Raw genomic sequence first — 20,404 nt, 5'->3', positions numbered from 1 at the left:
ATTCCAGAAGTCAGGCTTGAACTCTGGAGGCTTGAACTCTGGAAATACATTAAAGGAGTGCTAGTAGTGTGTGGGAGACAGCAGCCTTGGCCTATTGGCCTATTTTGTGAATGGGATGGAGGGTGTTTGCAATGTGCAAGCCATACACTTCAGTACTGATCCCGCTGAGGCTAATTTATACCTATATTTACTGGGGGTTTTCTTTTTCCACTTCAAGGGGATGTCCTGATTACAGTGAGATATGACTGTTTACCTTATAGAGCCCATTGTAAACTCAAATGACCACACACAGCATGAAAACAAACAGACACGTGCAACTTTCAAGATCCATTTATTTGAGTTGATACAGTACTACAGAGGCTTTGTGTTGAGTAGAAATACACCCGAATGGATGAATTAAGACATTTTACGGGATTTGAGGAACACTTATTGACTCTTTACTTTTAAAAACATGCACTTGGCCAATGCCTTCACAATGAGATGATGCCACTCTATTTTGAACAAACAAATTATGTCTTTGTGTGCAGTACGTCCTGAACATAACGCACAGTCCGAAGCAGGCCAAGGCATGAACAGGGAGCATTTTGACAACAAATTAAATGGCTTGATCACCAATAAATACAAGTATAAAAAAACACATTGATAATAATTTTCATTATCCAAAAAAAAAAAAAAAAAAAAGGTTCATAAAAGATACCAAAGGCACGCAACTTAATCTACCTTGGCAGTCCAGGATCACCAACAGATAAAAGAACAAAACAAAACCGAACTGTGGCTGTAGCCAACAATAGTAATGAGCCCTAACCAAAAAATAATACTTAAATAACATAATAATACTAATTTATTATTATTGTCATAACAATATCCAGTCAAGTTTTCCTATGATTAGACTTTCTGCTAACTAACAGATATGCACCACTTATTCCAGTTTGGCAGAGTTAAAGTTTCATCATCAGATTCTTTCCATTGCTTTATTTTCCTTTTTCTCCGGTTGTTGTTCCAGCATTTTGAACCTCTCCTGCTTTGGTAGAGGTGGAAATGCAATTTCCTCTGGGCCAGCTTTTGACATATTAGTACATATTTTTGCATTTTTTGCCCTGTTCCAATTAATTTCTAAGCGCTGGCTCTTGCCATTTGGAGGCTGTTATTGGGCTTTGCTCCCTCACAGGTGTATGAAAACAGGGGAAAACTTAGACTGCACCAATTTGAGGCCAGATTAGTTTGTTTCTGGAGAGAATTTCTAATACTTCGAGGAAGGAAGTATTTTCTGCCATAACATAAAGCAATATAAAGTTTCTTATATTTTGGAAAATCAAAAACAGAAGCATAATAAAACAAAATACTAACATAGTATAATTTTCTCACTGTAAATCCAGTTGACAATAAAATGCAATACAAAAGGCAATAAAATGCAATATAATACGCAACGGGTCTTTCATTTGAATCCATACCCAGGACCTTTCCTTCACACGGGAGGAAAACATTCGACATGTGATCGGTTTCCTTGGGGTCATCTACTGCGTGGTTTTCCATCCACATCATTTGATGTTTTGGATGATGTCAGTCACCGTTCTCCCTCGTTTCACTGCTGCTGAACACGCTTTCTAAGGCCACGCAGAGCCCGCAGGTCACACGCTGACTGACCCTCGAGCCAAGCTGCATCAACAGCCTCCAGCCCCTCGAATGAAAATTCAAAAAGAAAAAGAAAACAAACGTGAAGTAAAGCCAATGTGGGGATGATTTCACTCACCAGTGGGGATTCCCTAGTAAAAAAAAAAATCCAAAAGACTCTCATTAGTCCCTGACCTATCCATTCCTCTGAATCATGTCAAAGCTTCATCACATCTTTGGTATTCAACAAAAACTTTCCATCTACTCCTTCTACTCACTTTCTTTACTCTCACTATCCTACATCACTATTCCTTCAAAAAATAAACCAAACTGCTTGACCTTTCCTGCAGGAAAGTCCTCTCTAATCTCAGCACCTTTCCATGCATCACTCTTTCACACTCTTTTCTTCTCCCTCTAGCTACAAATCTCTACACGCTGCCTCTCTCTTACTGTCAAATGAAAACAATAGCTGGCTAATTGTGCCTGGTTGACACAATGGACTAGTATACACAGCTGGAGGGCTGAGCACGGACCGCAGATCCCACCTGTGCTGAGTCGGGCTGGGGCTGATAGAGATCTCTAGCACCGACACGTCTCCAGCCTTTGTCTGAGGAATGTGCTGTGTCATCAGCAGGCTAAAACAAACCGGCTTACTTCGCTCTTTTGAAGAGCTCTGGGTAAAATATTAACCAGTCTGACGATTGAAACCTTGCGTGTCTCTTAACATGACGTTCCAGATGGTTCGTCCTCATCAAATCCAGCTGCCGCGCAAGGTAACGTGTCTTTGGCAAAAAACAAACAAAAAACCGAGCAGCCTGTTTTATCAGGTAGCCCCGAAAATGTGGAACAACCAAGGTTAAGGGAGCCAGGCACATTCCAGGACTGTGAGATGGTGTCTGCGCCATCTCCCTTCACTAAATGTCCCACTAGGTGAGCCCCTCCAGACCTCTGGTGCTGCCAGCAAATCTGTGCTCAACCAAGCCACCTAAACTGCTGACAAACCAGACTGTGGTCTTGAATACTGACAAAGAACACAGAGGAGGTCTTATCTGTGTGCGACTCTACTTGTGGAAGGAACGGGGGGGAGGGGGACATTTTCATGTCGACTGTCTGAGACTGACCTTTGAACCCCAAAACAAGTAAAGCTGGTCAGCTGTGTGCTGAAGGCCCTGGGTCTCTCCACATTCACAAACATCAAAAAAAAAAAGCACAACTGGTGACAGGTTGGCCTGGCTTTTCCCTCCACTTTAAGGAAATGACATACATAATTTTTTATTATGAATCAAAAAAGGCACTTCCTACATATTCCCTAGTATCATACACATATATAGGACATACGCTTTTATGAAGGTATAGTTGCCTGCGTGTTTTACAAGCGCAGACATGCTTATATATGCTGAGTATATATATGTTTCTCATCACTGAGTAACATAATTATATATGTCAGTTCCAGACAAAGGGTTGGAGACAAGGAGCTTTGAACTCTTCCAGTAACAGCCAGCACCCACCAGTTTAGCACTTAAAGCTAAAAGCTACGAAAATATTAATAAATAATCAGCAATGTCAGTTATTTTTGGAACAAGACCCTGGTTTGTTTCTTCTATTTTTTTTTTAAAAGGAAGTAAAGGTCACAAAAGCATGCGCTCTGTGTGAGTTTTAAGGTGCTTCTGTAAACTCAAACTCAAAATGGGTGGTGTACAAGGAGAGCCAACCAGTTTCTGGTCGCTGCGTTTGTGATTCTAACTTGCCTTCTTGCTGAATATGTAAACATGTTGAACACAGCAAAGTCTATGGGCGGGCCAAGAAAGCAGACTGGGTGGCATTCTCTCGTGCCAGCTCCTTCTCTTTCTTGTTAACAAAACCCTAACTGAATTACCTCTGGCCAGAGAAGTGCACCTAAGTGTGTGCATCTGTATGTGTGTGAGTGTGTGTGTGTGTGTGTGTGCGTAGACGTATCATTTCCATCAAGATTTCATCCTCCTTTTGGAAAACCACAACTTCCCAAAAAGGTGTATCCCAGCAACACACTGGTCGTTAATGCCACCCGCAGACATCTGTGCACATACACACACGCACACATGAACACACACACACACACACACAGTCATGTTCAACTCCCTCTGCTTATTCTCTCTCTGCCACCCGTCTGTTAGGTGAGGTTGCTGCTGATGTCCAGGGCTTGCTGGTACACCTGAGTCATGTCCTCCAGGTCCCCCAGCAAGGAGAAGCTGCCATTGTCCCCCGGGGAGCCCTTCGTTTTGGGGCCGCGGCTGAACTTTGGTCCCTGGTGAGGCGGGGCTGGCTGGAAGCCCTTGAAGTTGGCGAGCTGCAGCAGGTTTTCGGCCGAGACGCAGGCCCTGATGTTCGGGCGGAGGTGGGGGGTGGAGGGATGCCACTCAGCCCCACTGAGGGAGCTGGGCGACAGGGACAGGACGGAGCTGTCCTCCCCGACTATGCTGGAGGGCCGACTCTGACTGCGAGACAGGCCTGAGTCGGTCGAGGGAGGAGGCTCACCGAGGACTCCAGCCACTGCTGCGGCTGAGGGAGGCCCGCTGTAGGTGGAGTACTTGCCGTTTCGCTTTAAGATGCCCTTTCTCCCCATCACTCTCTTAGGCGGGGAGGTGGCAAGTAGAGACATACTGGCACCCCCTAAAAGCTCAGAGGACTCGCTGCGCTCTGGAGAGGAGTAGTACCCTGATTCCCGCTGTTGGTTGTTCTTCAGGATGCCTTTCTTGGGCAGAGAGGGCACCATCTTAGCTGGCGAGCCTCCTCCCAGAGTCGGCTCCTCTTCCTCTCGTTCTGGGCTCGAGGCTTCTTCTCCCGCGTCGGCTTGTTGAGGCAGCGCTGCCTGGCTCAACTCCACCTCTTCCAGACTGGCAGACTGCTGCTCCTCAGTCACCCTGGTCTTCAGGATCCCCTTGGGTCTCTTCAGACCCGGCTTGTCCTCTGCTCCGCAGTGGGTCTGCCCTGCCTCGACGTTTTCCTTCTTGGACTTCTTGGGCCTCTGGCGCAGCAGCTGGGGCATGGCTGCAGCTTTGGCTGCAGAACCACGTGGCTCAGTGCGGTTCTGCCAGTCGATGAAGCGGGCCAGCATGGGCGAGCCTCCATGGTCGCGTTGAGTCTCGCAGTCACACACACTGTTCTTCCAGCCCCAGTTTACCCACCAGTGGTTGGCTATGTCCTCCACTGTGGCCCGGCGCTCAGGGTTCACCATCAGCATCCAGCGGATCAGTCCACGGGCATCTAGCACGAAAAAGAACAACCTGTGAGCTACATTATACTACACACCACTTGGCATTAAATACTATCTATGATAACATAATAACAATTGAGGAATAATTGAGGATGTTTGTAGAAATATGGTGATGTCATTGTTTCTGACGTAACACTTTGCTTTTTAACACAAGCTGCAGTTATTCAATTTAGAGGCTTTTAAAGACATCAGCAGTGCTTTTATACCCCTACTAAAAGCATTAGTCACTGAATATTTCATTTTTCCATTGTTCGGTGTAAACCACAGCAATGCATCCTCAGTTAAATGACACAACATAACAAAATTCACACCATGTGAACGTCTTTGGCAGTTAGAAAATATTCAGAGCTCAATAGCAGTGGAAATAAGTTCCTAACATAGAACAGAGATAGAGTTTATATTAATTAAAAATTAAAATGTTAATACAAAAAAAAAAAAAAACAGGCATCGAGCATCATGCTGCACGTGATGGATTGAGCAGATTTGACTCTGTGTGCACGCTGAGAGCGCTCTGATCCATATTCCATTCAACAGTTTATGGACCAAATTCTCAAAGACTTTCAAGTATTTTCTGGAGTTTACATAAAGAAGTGAGTCCTGTATTTATAGACAGAAGTCAGGGGTCAGTGGTTTCGGTTTCAGACAAGTAGTGGACCTCACTGAGTCTATCTGTGTTCCTGCTGAACTAGATTTGCTAAGAATAGTTTATGATGCAGTTTTAGAAAGTACACAGGATCAGGTGTTTTTCCTGAGCATGACAAAAAAAAACAGGAGAAATACAAACAAAGATTCTTGCAGTACCTGAGGACTGGGTAGGCTCTTTGTACTCGCCGTTGCTAATCTGGCGAATGAGGTTCTTGTGGTCTCCCCCATCAAACGGCATGGTCCCGTAGACCAGGGTATACAGCAGCACCCCCAGAGCCCAGCTGTCCACCTGGTGAAAGCAAAGAAACTGGTCAGAGACTAGTTCACTCAGCCATACACACAACGCACACTGCCTCTCAAATGGCACAAGCACACTGTATGCAGCGAGCAAATAAAAGAAAAAGAGAGTTAGATCTGGTGTAATGTGATGGAAATGCCCAGTCCTGTTTTGATTAGTGAGTCATGGCATTAAAATGAATGTTGCGGGATGAGCTCAGCTCTGCTCCACATCAGATTGGAGTTGCGCTCTTGAGTTTACTTTGACATTAATGAGCAGCGCAATCACTTGTTCACACTAACATCACACAAGAACATCTCTACTCAAGACACTGTGACCCTGCATCTTTCATAGACCTTACAACAAATGCCCTTAATCTGGTGGGAAATGGCTTGTTTCCACACAGATAAATCCTCTCCTTCCCCCCGACTCTCTCCTGCTCCGTCAGGCAGAAGCAAGCACTTTCTGACCACCAACCTAATGCAATGTGGCTTCCTAAGGAAGCGGTTACATAAGACTTTGTGTCTGGGGCATGAGGGCCTGCAGAGCCTAGTGGGAAGTGGTGGGGATGGAAGGGGTAATGAGCCCGGCAGAGATGGCAGAGCGATATCCGGGCTCTCTGACGACTTGCTGGAGACACAAGTGATCAGCCGATGACCTGTCTCAGAATGTGTTTTGCGTGTGTGTGTGTGTGTGACAGAGAGAGAAATATGATGTGTGTGTGCTGACTGTGGTTACAGGAGGATGTCCGAAGGAATGTGCTTCTGATGGCGGTATTTGAGGCTTTGAGACATGGTCTAGGAAGAGGAAATCAGATAGGGCCAGTTAGGGAGCTGGTGTACTTCCTCCTAATGATCTGGACCCACATCAAGAATGTTTCACTCTCCTGTTGCCATTGGTCTATTCCCGAGTGCGAGACAGGGCACGCACTATTGTTGTGTTCTATTTTCGTTGCCTGTGTTTGCTGTAATTTGTGGCCTCACCCCAACCGGGGTTCTGTAATTTCGATTGAAATCGGACTGCTGTAGTTTTTAGCACTCTGGAGTAAATTATAGTGAATTACGCTAAATTGAACGGTTGGAGTTGAATATCTAAAAATGCATTTTTTCCCCTCGCTGTTGCTTTGTTTTATGTGACTGATGCAATTTTAAAGACAACGCCCTTCAGAATGACTCTGGAAATGCCAGATATGTGGCTTCGGGGAGACATTTTCACTCTTTCTTTCACCAAAACTATTTGCCTTTGACCACAAGCGCCTTTCTGAGGCTGTGGAGCTCATTCCCATCCCACTAAGACGAGACGAGAAAGTGAGCAAAAAACTATCCTCCAGTTCCTCACTTCAAAGGACCCAGACATCTCGGAAGGGGAGGACAGGGGAGGGATGCAGACAGCATCTGAGCTGACCCACTGTGGAGCTGCAGGAGCGACCTCCCCTTGACTGGAGACTAATAGTAATCCCATCAAAGAAACAGAAAATAAAGCCTATTCACCTCGTTGTGTACGGCCTATGTGATAATGATAATCACTAGTGAGACAATAATGATGAAAGCCATACAAGGTGAGAGATCTAAGAGCTTCACACCACATTTAGCAGCTGGGGAGTACAATGATGATGATGATGGATACATAAAAGAAAAATCAGGTCCTGGAAATTAAGTTCACACACAAACAGCTGCGGTCATTGTCATTGTTTGGTAGAGCGGGCCTCACCTCTGGGCCACGGTAGGGTCTCCCATTGACGATCTCTGGTGAAGCGTAGAGCGGGCTGCCACAGAAGGTTTGCAGCAACTTGTCTTTATGGTAGAGGTTGGACAGCCCGAAGTCAGCAATCTGTGGAAACAGGAATACAGGTGAATTTAATACCAGCCATGTGATCATTAATCAAGAAGATTATTTGGGGTAAGGTGTTATAGTCCTGTGGGGGGGAGGGGCATCACAGGGGTAAAGGTACCTTAATATTACAGTTTTCATCCAGTAGCACATTTTCCAGTTTCAGATCCCTGTGAACCACTCCATTCTGAACGACAAGGAGAAAAAAACAAATAAATGATTGATTTATCAGTGCTTTATTCATGAGCGATGGATCCAAGTAATAAACAGTCCATTGTAATAAGAGATGATTTACTCTGACAACTCAAGCTTGTGGCTCTCGGGGGAAATCAAGGCAGCCTGTTGGTCTAGTTCTCTTTAATTGGTCTTGTCCCCTCTGGGGTCTTTGCGCTGACATCTGCTGTGATTTTCTTTTTTAAACCGACTCACATGTGTCACATAAACATGAGCCTGTAATTACCACCCTGTATGAATGATGTGCTCACAACATCTCGGGATTAAAAAAACAACTGTGCTGTTAATGCCTGGGTTAAAAAAAAAAAAACCCTGGAATTAACATGTGGTATGCAGACAGACAGAACCCAGCCTAGATGTGGAGGAGTGACTTCACCCATCACTTGCCCCCCCCAAGGATTGCGTTCTGCTACCATCTCTCATTGGTTATTGCTTGGCAGGGAGCTCATGTTCACATGGGTCTGATTGGTGGATACAAGGAAGAAATGGTTGCTCGCTTTTTGTGTCAGTGACTCACACCACCCCACCCTGCGGGAGGTTGCGCTTGCTCGTGATGATTCATCATTCAATGGCTGTCTGGGACTCTCCTATCTGAGGACCATGACATCATCTCTATCCCCAGCTGGGAAGAGGACGACAAGAGGGGAACCCATCCAAACAAGCTCTGGGATCTTGGGGTTTTGATGGGAGTTAGTGAGGTGTGGAGCAGTGGTTGACGTGGGTGTGGCTGGGACTAAATGTCTGGGGATAAGCTTCGGGGGGTATCTCAGGACAGGCATGAGCGCATCAACAGATGAGAGATAGAATTAATGCAGCGGCCTGTTTGGTGCACTGAAATCGGAGCGTGAGCTTGAATTAAACCGGCCTGTGTTCCATCACTCAGAAACAGATGACTCCCTAAAACCAGAGCGCCAAGAAAAGCATACTGTGCAGGGCCTGCAGATTAACTGGCTACATGGCTGATGGCGGAGGTGCAGGGTTAGTGTTACAATAAGCATGCTGCAACCTGGAAAACAAAGTCTAGGTGTGTGTGTGAGGCAAAGAGAGATTTAAGGTGACCACGAGACTGAATGTGCACACTCTCTCTCTATGTGTTGTATGATATGGGTGTGCTCACCTTGTGGCAGTGGTGCACGGCGGAGACTATCTGTCTGAAGAAGTGTCGCGTCTCCCGCTCGCTCAGGCGCCTCCGCTCGCTGATGTAGTCATACAGCTCGCCCTTGCTGGCGTACTCCATCACGATCACGATCTTATCCTTGTTCTCAAACACTGAGAAATGATAAGAAAACAATTTGGGCCAATTAATATCTTCTTTTCGGAAAAGACAGCGCAAGAGAGATGGGAGGACACCTTATTAGAGTCACTCCAGGTTCATTCTATCATGTTAAAGTCATAAATTTACAATGTTATGTAAAAAAGCAGAGTAAACCAGTTCACCCCCTACATTTAGTTTAAAAGCAGGACTCCAAATTCCAGAGGAGCACGTTACATCTCTACACTTCTCCCAGGGTTACATCACCCAAACCCCACCTCATGCGCCTGGCTCCTACACAACATTGCTGGGAGGGGATGTTAACTCAATCAAGCCCACTCCCCTCAGAGACCAGAGCGAGCAGAGCGCAGCGAAAGCAGAGAGAAAGCAGGGACCGGGTCCAGGAGGGAAAGCGTTAGCTCCGCAGTCGGAGGACATGCCGAAGAGCCGAGCGACGCCCTCGACACATCGCACTTCAGCTTCGTGTCAGGTCAACACATTTCACAACACACTCCCACATTCTTAACCACCGTACTGAGTGTCCATCCGACTGGAAAATATCACATAAATTATTGTGGGACAGTTTATTATGGCAACAAGGTGCAACTTCTCGCAGCACAAATGGGCTCATAATTAGTCAGAAAAAAGGCCTGTTGACTCGACACTGGGAAGATTCTGTGTGTGAATAATAATGGAAGCAAAGAAATATTCATGTCAAAGCTGCGTCAATACCTCTTTAAATCTGACAGATGATTCATTCTTATGTGACCAAAACATTTCAACAATTAGGATAGGAAACAGTTCAATCTTTGGAAGAGACAACAACACGATTAGTGTTTCTTACTAACTATAGCACTTGAAATAAAACTGGTGACTTGTCACACATCTGGTGCCTGGAGAAAGTAATGCTACTACAATAACACCACTGTAATGCATTACTGTCCAACTGCAGTCACCAAACATATCATTCCTGTGTCAGTATTTAGCCTCCTGGTGTATAATTTCAACTTGGCAACACGCTTCTCTCCCAGCGCCTTGGCATGAAGGGAATGAAAATGGTTCGACAGAGAGAGACGCCGGGAGAGAAAGACTGAGGGAATACTGAGGGGACGACAACAACACAGTCAGCCATGTTGCTCAGTATTGTGCGGGCTGATTTTCCCACACAGCAGGGTCACCGGGGGTGAGGGCCTCTGCTTTCTGCACCCTTGAGCGAGCACCTTCAGAGTTTGTCACACTACTTTCCTCACCCTCCTCCCAGCGTCCTTTTAAAGATATAATCCTCTACAAAAACACACAGTCGCTGAGTGATGGTAATGCTCCCCGATTGTGACTGTCTGTCTGCTCGGGAAGGAACACACGGGGTGTAAGCCAAGCGCCCGCAAGGCCGGGGTGGATCCAGCCCTCTGATTGGTGGACAGAGCGGTGACCTGGGGTGCCATTCGCAGTGATCCGTGGCGGGGTTGTGCTTGGAGAGCCAATTCTCAGCTTGCACTCCCATTTACCTTTGACCCCTGGTGGTGAAGTAATTACCTGGCTTACATAACTTGGGTCTGTTGCAGCCTGTCGGGTACGTCGGCCACCACTACAGCCTCGCTGTCACTCATTGGGCTTTTGTTCACAGTTCAGGCCCTCACATCTGACTAATTAGCACCTATTGTCCTATTGCCTGCGCTGATGATAGACCACTGTGGCGGGCAAGGAGTGGAAAGCTACTGATGCAGACAATCAACAAGCAGGCAGAGAACTGTACTTTTTGATTTAGTGGTTTTAATGCTGATGACCTCAGCCGGTTATTTCTTGAATTGGTGTTCTTCACTGAACTGAGCTACCACAACAACTGTTCTAACTTTATATCACATTTTCTCTCCTAAACGAATAGTTTACATTTTCTTATCCTTTTCTTGTTGAGAGGATTGAAACTACTCGCATATCTGCACAGTAAATGTGATACTACAGCCAGCAGCAGACTATTTCTTGGCCGGAAGCGTAGAAGAAAGCTTGAGCTAACCGGCTGTAGTGTCATTTTCACTGTACAGACATGAGAGTGGTATCGATCTTCTCATCTAACTAAGTGTATTTTTCGCCAGATGTCAGATTAGTCATTTAACATGTACCAGTTTGCCAGTCAATGCATTCTTCTGGGTTCAGTGTTTGTTTTAAAAGGGGGGCACCGGGGTACTTAGCTATGCCTGAGGAGCGATGAGCAGAATCTCCGCACAGCATGCTGATGGATGCAGAATGTGAGGGAGTGGTAAAAACCAATCTTCACACACACATCTGGTTCAGCTTTGCTTCACACAAGGCAGTTAGCAGGGGCTGTTGAAGAGGGTGTTGCCGGATACACAAATCTCGGGGCCTCCTATATATCTCTAAAGCAAAGCTGGGCGGGGGCCAGACTACAACAGTAAATGCTGGGTTTGAGGAGAAAGAGCGAGAGCAATGAGTCTGGTCGAGTTTGCCGGCGGAGCGGGGCTGCCCATAAAGGAAGGCAGCACACATAGGAGCACCACACAGTCTCCTTGGAGTTCATAAAGCGAGGTGTTCTTTTAATCATTCTCCTAACTAAACACATAAAACTAGGCTGCACTTCAGCCCTCCAGCTGAACTGGCACATGATGATTTGTCACATATTCACATAGCTGATAACAAGCAGCGTACTTTGAAACTGAAGGACAGCGGGTAAACCAGTTCGGGCAGTGGCACACAACCGGCTGCCATTGTGCCAGCTACCCTGAAAAGGGCACTGAAACTGCTGCTTTGTTGACGTAGGCATAAAAATAGTCACCAGTCACAAATCATATGAAACCAACTCACACTGCAGCGCCTTGTGACTTTAATGGCCTGCACATAGGCCCAGACTGCATTATGAGGGATGATTGATTGCAAGCAATATGTTGAAAGAATTCAATGGGAATTGTTCAACCTTTAAACTCACCATTTATTCTAATCTATGTTTTCTTCCAGTGAGGTTAAGGTCATTCAACAGGACTCATATCAAAAAAAGGAGCAGTTTAAGCCTGACTAGAAGGCTTTGATATTTAAAAAGTTGCTTCCTGGGGTAGATATATATGTTGACATTGCTTGAGGGAAGGCTTAAGGCCTTTCCTCCCTCTGTGTAGCACTGGACCGGAGTCAGAAACGGTGCAGGCCTCGGTGACTGGGGTCAATCCAGTGGCTCCCTAGATATACACACACACACACACACGTGCACACAGGCTCATACATACACACAATTATACAAGGACTTATGCAGACACACAAACGTGCGCGCGCACACACATGCACACACATACACAAGTAGAGTCTGGTTCCCAGCTGCAGTTGTCTCTAAGTATCAGCAGATGTCTGGCCCTGAGATCAAGACCAGAGAAGACAAGAGATGAGACCTCTTAGATGTGGGAGAGGCAATCCCTTAGAATACCACCCCTCTTCCACACACAAACTTTCAACACACATGCGCACACACACACACACACACACACACAGACACACACACACACACACGCATTCAGAGAGATCCAGATGCACACTGTCAGAGCCATCCAGACTTTTACTGGCCCAGGCAGCCAGACAGAGCAGAGAAGATGAATAACATCCCAGAGCTGTAGTCCAGGTCTTATTATGACATCTGCATGTCATAACATGACAATCCTGCAACTTGGCCACAAGTGCTGGATGAGCTGAGGGAGGGGGGAGGGGGATTTTGGACATGTGTGGTTTTGTTTATGCATGTTCGAGTCAAACGAACATGGATGATTTGTTCTATGTGCGTGTGTATTTCCAGACATGCAGCAGACCCTCACCTTCATATATAGAAATGATGTGTGGGTGGCGGAGGGATGACATGATCTCAATCTCTCGGCGGATGTGAACCATGTCCTGCTCATCCTTGATCTTCTCCTTCCGAATTGACTTGATAGCCACCTGGATACAGAGGACAGAAGACCCTTTGATCAGATTACATATAGCAACATAAAATTTTACGTTTCAAAGTAACAGATACCCTGGGAGCATTGTGTGTGACAGTTAAAAACACATGCATGCATGAACTGATTGCGTACATATGTTGATATAATTTGCAAAGGGAGACGACAAAAGAAAACTGTAAAATAAAACTAAACGACAACATGTATCACTTTAAAACATACATGACTCTTGCAGACTATATACTGTACACCATGTGATGTCTGTCAGCTCAGGTTGTATTGCTAGATCTCTTTCCCTAATAAACTCGGTGTACTTTATCAACCTCATTTCCAGCCTCATCTAATAGGGCCTGTGTAACAACCTTTGACCTCATCACCTGGCCTTGCCGTCATGACAGCCAGATGAGTCAGACGACTAGGAGGTATCATCTTTGTCTCACGCTGTGTAATTTACTCAGCCTCTTTTCTGTATGGAGCAAAATGAAGGTGCTGCTTCTGAGAAAAACAACCTGACACGTGGTGCCATAATGGAGGCTTGCTTTGTACTCTGGGCCTACATTTAACCAGGTATTAGTCAGTGTTTGGGCTGGGTCTCTGATGTGGGCCCCCAACCCATCTCTAGCAGAGAGACCTGAAGTCACATTCACATGGTGAAACATGCAGTTTCCATAGAAACCACCTATCAGGAAACAGATACAGCCACACTAATCCACAATGGTGCTATCATGTTCATGCTGATGTTCAGCAGGTATAATGTTTAACATATTCATCTTCCTAGTTTAGCGCATTAGCATGCTAACATTTGCTAATGAGCACTAAACACAAAGTGCAGCTGAGGCTGAAAGGAATTACATTAGATTTGCAGGTGTTTGATCATAAAACCAAGTGCTGAATTTTGGCCTGATGATGGCAGAGTCGCCATCTTGACAGTGTCTTTATCCACCAAACTCCTGGCTAATCAAAAAATGAGCAAAGAGGTAGAGTGTGGGTAGGGGGCTGAATGAAGCCTGGTTGCTGAAACTCAGTGGCAAGCTCTCATTCAAAGCAGCAATGCCCTTAAATATGGATAACTTTATGCATTAATGTAATTTAAATGAGTGTACAGTTGTCATGAATAGGGAAATTAGCTATAGAGACCAAAACCGTTTCTTTGTACCAGGCTGTTAACGTGTTTCTTTCTGCTGTTAAGTTGAACATTTTAATATGGGGGTCTATGGGGATTTACACTTTACATTTCTCTCAAAACCACAAATGTGAACCTCATGGTGGTGCTAGAGCTCACCAAAGTCAGGAGACTTCATCCTCTGGACACGGTCAGTGTCTGTACAAAATTTCATAGCGATCCAGCTGATAATTATACTTCAGTCTGCACCAAAGTGGTGGACCAGCTGAATGACTGACCAACTTTGTCGTCCACAGAGCCAAAGAGGGTCATGAATGTCAGGAAAAAGAGGCGGGCAAGGTGTTAAATGTTGATGGTTTCTGAAGGAAGTCAGGGAGGCACAGAGGTCAGCGTGCTCCTCCATAAATCAGATGTCAGCATTAACCTTCACAGCCGTGTTTCCTTCCCTGTCAAAAAGTCCTTGAGAAGGCATTAAATCACTACCTGCTCTCGTATTTTTAGTCATTCTGATTAACAACAGCTAATGGCTTACTTCGGCAAAAGCCGGCCTGCTGGGAGTTTTATGCCGGGATCAGGAGAATGAGCAGGGTTTGAGGAAGTGATTCAGTCTACTTGCCTTGCCAGCGGGCACGCTACAGGAGGCTCAACAACTACTCTTGATTTGAAGAATGCTCACTGACATGACAATGCCACCGGGGTACGAGCCCGCCGCAACTGGATGCATTCAAACCTCTAGACGAGCACTCCTTAAATAAGAGGTTAGCGGCCTCCTCCAAATAAACCAATCGAGAGTGCGCAGTCTAGCACATGTCACTATAATTGTAGCCTAAACATTCTGGATTGAGTCCTGGGTTTGCTTTGATCAGGCCTGTATAGAGTCTGTTCGCTCTGAATTCTGTTAGTTTAAACTTTTGTCCTCTCTAAGCTAAGCGGTAGTATTCTGAGGAGCCCAGCTTTATTCCATGCAGCAGAAACCACAGGCAGTAGCGAGTGCCAAGCTAATTACCGTGTACATCAATAAAAATAACCCCAAACCGGAATAGTTCCCTTCCAGAGCATGCCCTGATTACACAGAATTTAAAGAAATGATACCGTAATAAACAAGATGGGGTCCAGGGGGTCCACATGCTGCGTTCATAATTGGTAAAAGTTGTTTGTGTCTTGACACTGATGTTTTCCCTTACCTCATCAGATTCATCAACGTTTTACCACTGATCCCCAGAACGTGAGTAACATTTTTGACTTTTGTTTCGCAGCGAGACAGAACGTGAGTCACGCTCCTGGATTTAATGCAGGAATTACTTCAGGAATTCATTAATTTGAGCAACAACTGTGAACTGACCTACAAAAGTTGAACATAAAGGCGAGGAAACTGCGTCTGGGTGACTGCTGCTTAGACCCAAAATGGCCTTTCTCCTAAAAATGCAGCACTCAATCTTGAACAGCAGCTATCTTAATTCCACACTGTATGCTAACTCATTGGACGAGCCAGCTCTCCCACATCGGGCTTGAGACAAAGCCAGGTATCTCTTGTGTATCTCCTCATGTTCCCCTGCCCTGACCCCGATGTGGATCATTAAACAGGACTGCAGATCAGCCACTTGCCAGCTGGCCGGGCTGGCTGAAGCAGCTACGCTTGTCCTTAAGTGGATCCCTATTACTGTCACTCACGGTAAACAGCCGCTGCGCTGCTGCCCAAGCCGGCCCCTGCCAGGTATGGGGGCCAGCGTCGTCTGGGTCCCCGCCGCCCCCCTCCTTGTTCGCAAAACACAGCTTGTTTGAAGCGAAAGTCCATGTTTCGCTTCACTGGAGCCTGACATCTTCCAGCGCTTTCTCAGGCCATTAAAATAGATGAAGTATTCATCACAAGCGCGGCCTTCCCTGCGCTTTCTAAAGTTCACGATCATCTGCTGTGTTGAGTGTGGCTGACTCAGAGTCGGGGGGAGAAAGAGAGAGTGAGTGAGAGGAAGAGGCCCGTCGGTTTTCCAGAGAACTATATTCTCAAACACAGCCAGGAATCATGATACCACATCAGCGGCACCACATATAGCAGAGGAATGTCAGTGCTCCCCCCTCTCGCGTACCTCTCCAGTGAATCCATTGTTGGGGAATGATGTAATCTGGTGCTTTAAGCTCATATTAATATGACTCTCTAACCCCTTTAACTGAGGTTGTCCCTCTCTTGTTATGGCGCTGGGCTTCCCTGTGTCTCTGTGCTAACTGCCCACCCCCTCCTGTCTGTGATGGATCCCCCATACAGGATATTAACCTTCCTCTCCAATCTCATTTCCTGCTGTGGATGGCCTTTCATGTGTCACTGCCCATTTTAGGCCCCGCTGTCACCGCAACCTTTTTCGCTATAGTCATTTAGATGGCACATGATACATTAAGACACACGCGGCCTCTTTCTCTATACAATCATGAAACACATCTCCTGGAGGCATGCACAGACACATTAGCTTGTGCATGTGTCACATGTCCTGACGATGATCTCTCTGATCAACAGCACTCCATATAATGCTGGGTTTCCACTGAGCTGCCAGGCAGTCCGGTGTATAGCTTTGCAGATTAAAGCCGACAGTCACTCAGTTCCACTTTCGCCGACACACTCAGTGTGCCTGCATCGAGTCGCTCTTCCTCGAGTGCCTTCAGTTCATCCCGCGCATGTGCTAACACACAGTCACACTTCCTCCTTCTGTCTCCTCACTCTGCGCTCTCTCTCTCTCTCTCTCTGCTCTTCTCGTTTGGTTTGTGGAACGAAAACGGGAAAAGGTTCAGGGAGTCAGGATGATTGCATAACAGTCTCGCCACAATGCCGCGTCGGTCATACGGACACACGGGACTACCTTTGTGTCAGAGGTCAAGTAAACTCTAGCAACGCAGTGTCAGACGCACGTGGCCCGCGAGGTGGCCGGCAGTCATGCTCCGTCTGTCTGTTTTCTGCTGGTACTCCATGTGCAGAGATTCTCAAAAGACTCCCCTAAGACATACAAACTCCCACGTGGAAAAACACAGTGGTGCAAAGAAGACCTATACTTCACTGACATGCTTTTTGAGTCTGAACGCCCTGTGTATTTTAGCGAGGGGAGGCTAAACAGAAACACCCCGTGTAATGCAAAACACTTAAACATCACTCTACAACTAAACATTATAACCTTCATGAAGGCAGGATTTATTGACTGCATGAGTTTTAGCTAGGTGTACCTAATAAACTGGCAACTGAGTGTGTATTTTGGGTGTATTCAGGCACTTTCTGAAGGTTTTAGTTAGGAGGTGTCACTTTAAACATCAGTACCAGCAGTGTATACTGTAAAGCATTTCTTTAGAGGCACTACAAATGTGTCTGTCAAATGCTGTGAAAGCCAAAATTCAATAAATTATCCAATGCTTACAATTTGAATTATCACAGTCCATCAAATATTGACCTCTCCGGACAGTATAGGCCTGCACTGTGTGACTCTAAAATGCTAGTGAAAGTAAAAAGCTTCACTTCAGAGCTGCTGCCATGACAATAATGAATAGGAAAACATACTGAAGAAAGGACAAGGAGCCAAGTGGGACAGGCCAAGAGAGAGTCAGCCCTACAAGAGGGTTTATGGTCCCCCTATCAAGCATGCATTTGCCAGGAGCTATGAAACCATTGGGGGACATTGTTGACCTATACTAAGTTTCCCCCTGGCACCCTCGGTGCATGGAAAGTTCCTCATGGCCTGCCAGAAGGGGCTCAGGGGTCAAATTTTGCCACACGAGAAAATATTTGGAGATGTGCTGGTCTGCGAGGACATATCAGATGGTGGGTTTACTATGGCAACACAAACAATAACTGTTTTTTTTTTTAAAGAAAACAGAAAGTGGTGGACTGACTCATGCACACACAAACATATAAAAACAAAACCGAAAGGATGTCCAAAACTCTTCAAACAGTAAACAAAAATGTGAGTGGGCCCTCGCAGTATCTCTGGGGGGCCGTTAAGCTGCTTTCAGTGATGCTTACTGGAATCACTGAAGTCACATCAGTCAGTCAGTAGCCGGATTTGCACTCCAGCATCCGGTCGTGAGGCCCCGCATTGGACGAGGCGTGTGCAGCCACAGCTCCCTGGCCCCCACGGGCCCTTTAGAGCGCAGGGGGAATTCCCGGGAGAAGGACGTGCACACGCCTCTAAAAGCAACAAAGCACTTTATTTTAAGAGCTGTGCTGTTTGCAGTGGCTACTAACTGTCGATACAAAAGCGTGCATGCGTAAGGAGCGCGACAGATGTTTCCAGCTGCGCAGTGCGCCCCTGAAGTGGCTCACCTCTCTGCCGGAGTGCCGCTCAATGGCCTTCTTCACTTTGCCGTAGGTGCCCCTTCCCAGCGTCTCCAGCAGCTCGTAGCGGTGTTTCAGGTTGTGCTTGTGGTGGTGCTTCTTCACGCCGGAGTTCCTCCGCCCATCGCTGCCTGCCGGGGTCTCTTCGGGCGAGTTGCCGGCAAGCAGCGGTGGAGCTGGCGGCGGAGGGGAGAGGTCACCCCCCGCCGGTTTGACCGCAGAGGTTTGGCCTTTCTGGACCTCGGGACGGGCTCCCCCCCGGCGGGGCGATAAATACGCGGTTTCCATCTCGCTAGGGAAGTGTTCACACAACCTTCCCACTGTTAAATATTTCAAACTACCTACCTAAAACAAATTGATAATATAATACTTATAGGTCTAATAATTGTAATAATAAATAAATAAATTACAAGGAATAACGCGTAGCCTACTAGTCATATTATTACATGTGGAAACTAACATTTCCAGATTGTCTTGATTGATCAATTGGCTTTGATCAAAGCGGACAGAGATTCCTCCTCCTACCTATTCATGTTATTATCGCTATATAATCAATCTACTACGAATTAAGCGCAAAAAGTCTATAAGGACATTATCGGTCTATAATTACCTGATACATAGTCCAATATCGCTGGATAACAATTAATTCTAGTGCCAATTTTGTAATAAAATATGTATTCAGATGTGGACAGCAGGCAGCTCGCCCAAAGCTGAACACACCTCCGATTTAAAGATGATATATTGGCTATAATATATGTGCAAGCTCTTTCCCAATAAAAGAACAAACAAATACAGGACTAAAATAAATTGGTCTGGGCTCCTCACTCCTCAGTTGACTGGCATGATCTGGCTGTGGTTAATTCTGGCTCGTTCACCTGATCTGTCGTCCTAAACGCTGCCAACATCACCGACTCACATCTAAAAGGCGAGAAAGCTGCGACGAAACCGGCGTTTTGGATGAAGATGACCCTCATTTTGTCCGCGGCCCAGGTACGGCTCCCCATTCATCTGGACTGCGTTCTGCCGTGCGGCTGCATGCTCCGTGCAGTGGTCGACGGCGGTAGAGGTGCGCTGTGATCGGACACTATCTCAGGCTGAGGCGTTGTGGATACTGCCATGGTCGTTTTGCTGCTCCCCTTCTTCCTCTTCGTGCGCCCGTCTTCTTGTTTCTCCCCTTTCTCTCTCTATCCTCAACGTGAGAGGCTGTGAATAAGGTCTGCGAGAGGATCCGAGAGCGGAGGCGGGGTTTACGCAGACCTCCTCCTCCTCCTCCTCCCCTGTCTTCTCCCCTCTTGTCTTTCTTTGTGCTCTCTTCCTCCCTCTCATCTCTGATACAGTATGACTGCCGCTCATCAGGGGCGTCGCTGCCAGTCCTGTGCGCAGGAGGTGACCCCCACCCCCCCTTTACTGTCTCACCCCCAGTGTCATCCATCTTTGTCAAAACTGGATCAATAACACACTCCTGTTTATTACCTCCACCCAGTGGTGGAAAGTATCTAAGTGCAATTACTCCAGTACTTAATTTTCAGGTAACTGTACTTCACTTGAGTATTTAAATTTTCTGCTACTTTATACTTTTTATCTACAATTCAGAGGCAAATATTGCATTTATTTAATGCTTAATGCTGAGATTAATAATGCAGAATAAAATGAACAAATAACAAGATCCATTATTATAAGATAAAGGGGGAATTTACAAGCTGGCAGTGTTTAATTAGATCCACCTTTACCGGCTGCAATATTAAAGTTATGTGCACATTAATGTATTGCTTATAATCCAGTATTATAGCATTAATTACTCAGGAATGGGCCATTCTGAATAACGAGTACTGTTACTTTTGGTATTTTAAGTATGTTTTGATGCTGATTCTACTTGACTCTTAGTTACAAAGTACTTCTACACTCTTGTGTTGCTACTTTTACTTAAAAATCTGAGCACTGCCT

At 46.0% G+C, this 20,404-nt stretch overlaps 1 protein-coding gene across 1 annotated transcript; it reads right to left on the bottom strand.

The window, feature by feature from the left end:
• Window positions 1–321: 321 nt before the first annotated feature.
• nuak1b (NUAK family, SNF1-like kinase, 1b) lies at window positions 322–19,638 on the bottom strand. Its single transcript, XM_041939504.1, has 7 exons — window positions 18,449–19,638; window positions 12,909–13,029; window positions 8,968–9,119; window positions 7,738–7,803; window positions 7,497–7,616; window positions 5,666–5,798; window positions 322–4,854 (listed from the first exon to the last, which is right to left on the bottom strand). The coding sequence occupies exons 1-7, from the start codon at window positions 18,746–18,748 to the stop codon at window positions 3,761–3,763; spliced, it is 1,986 nt and encodes a 661-aa protein (XP_041795438.1). The 5' UTR covers window positions 18,749–19,638; the 3' UTR covers window positions 322–3,760.
• Window positions 19,639–20,404: the final 766 nt, after the last annotated feature.

Source organism: Chelmon rostratus, chromosome 6 (genome assembly GCF_017976325.1).
Source record: "Chelmon rostratus isolate fCheRos1 chromosome 6, fCheRos1.pri, whole genome shotgun sequence".
NCBI classification, from domain to species: domain Eukaryota; kingdom Metazoa; phylum Chordata; class Actinopteri; order Chaetodontiformes; family Chaetodontidae; genus Chelmon; species Chelmon rostratus.
This window is presented reverse-complemented; position numbering and strand designations above follow the sequence as displayed.

Bases quoted from the DNA above. Each gene is read 5' to 3' on its own strand.
- nuak1b (XM_041939504.1), bottom strand. From the start codon at position 18,748: ATGGAAACCGCGTATTTATCGCCCCGCCGGGGGGGAGCCCGTCCCGAG. The intron at 13,030-18,448 runs GTGAGCCACTTC...CTCTGTATCCAG, and splicing joins AGCGGCACTCCGGCAGAGAG to GTGGCTATCAAGTCAATTCG. The intron at 7,617-7,737 runs GTACCTTTACCC...CTGTTTCCACAG, and splicing joins ATGAAAACTGTAATATTAAG to ATTGCTGACTTCGGGCTGTC.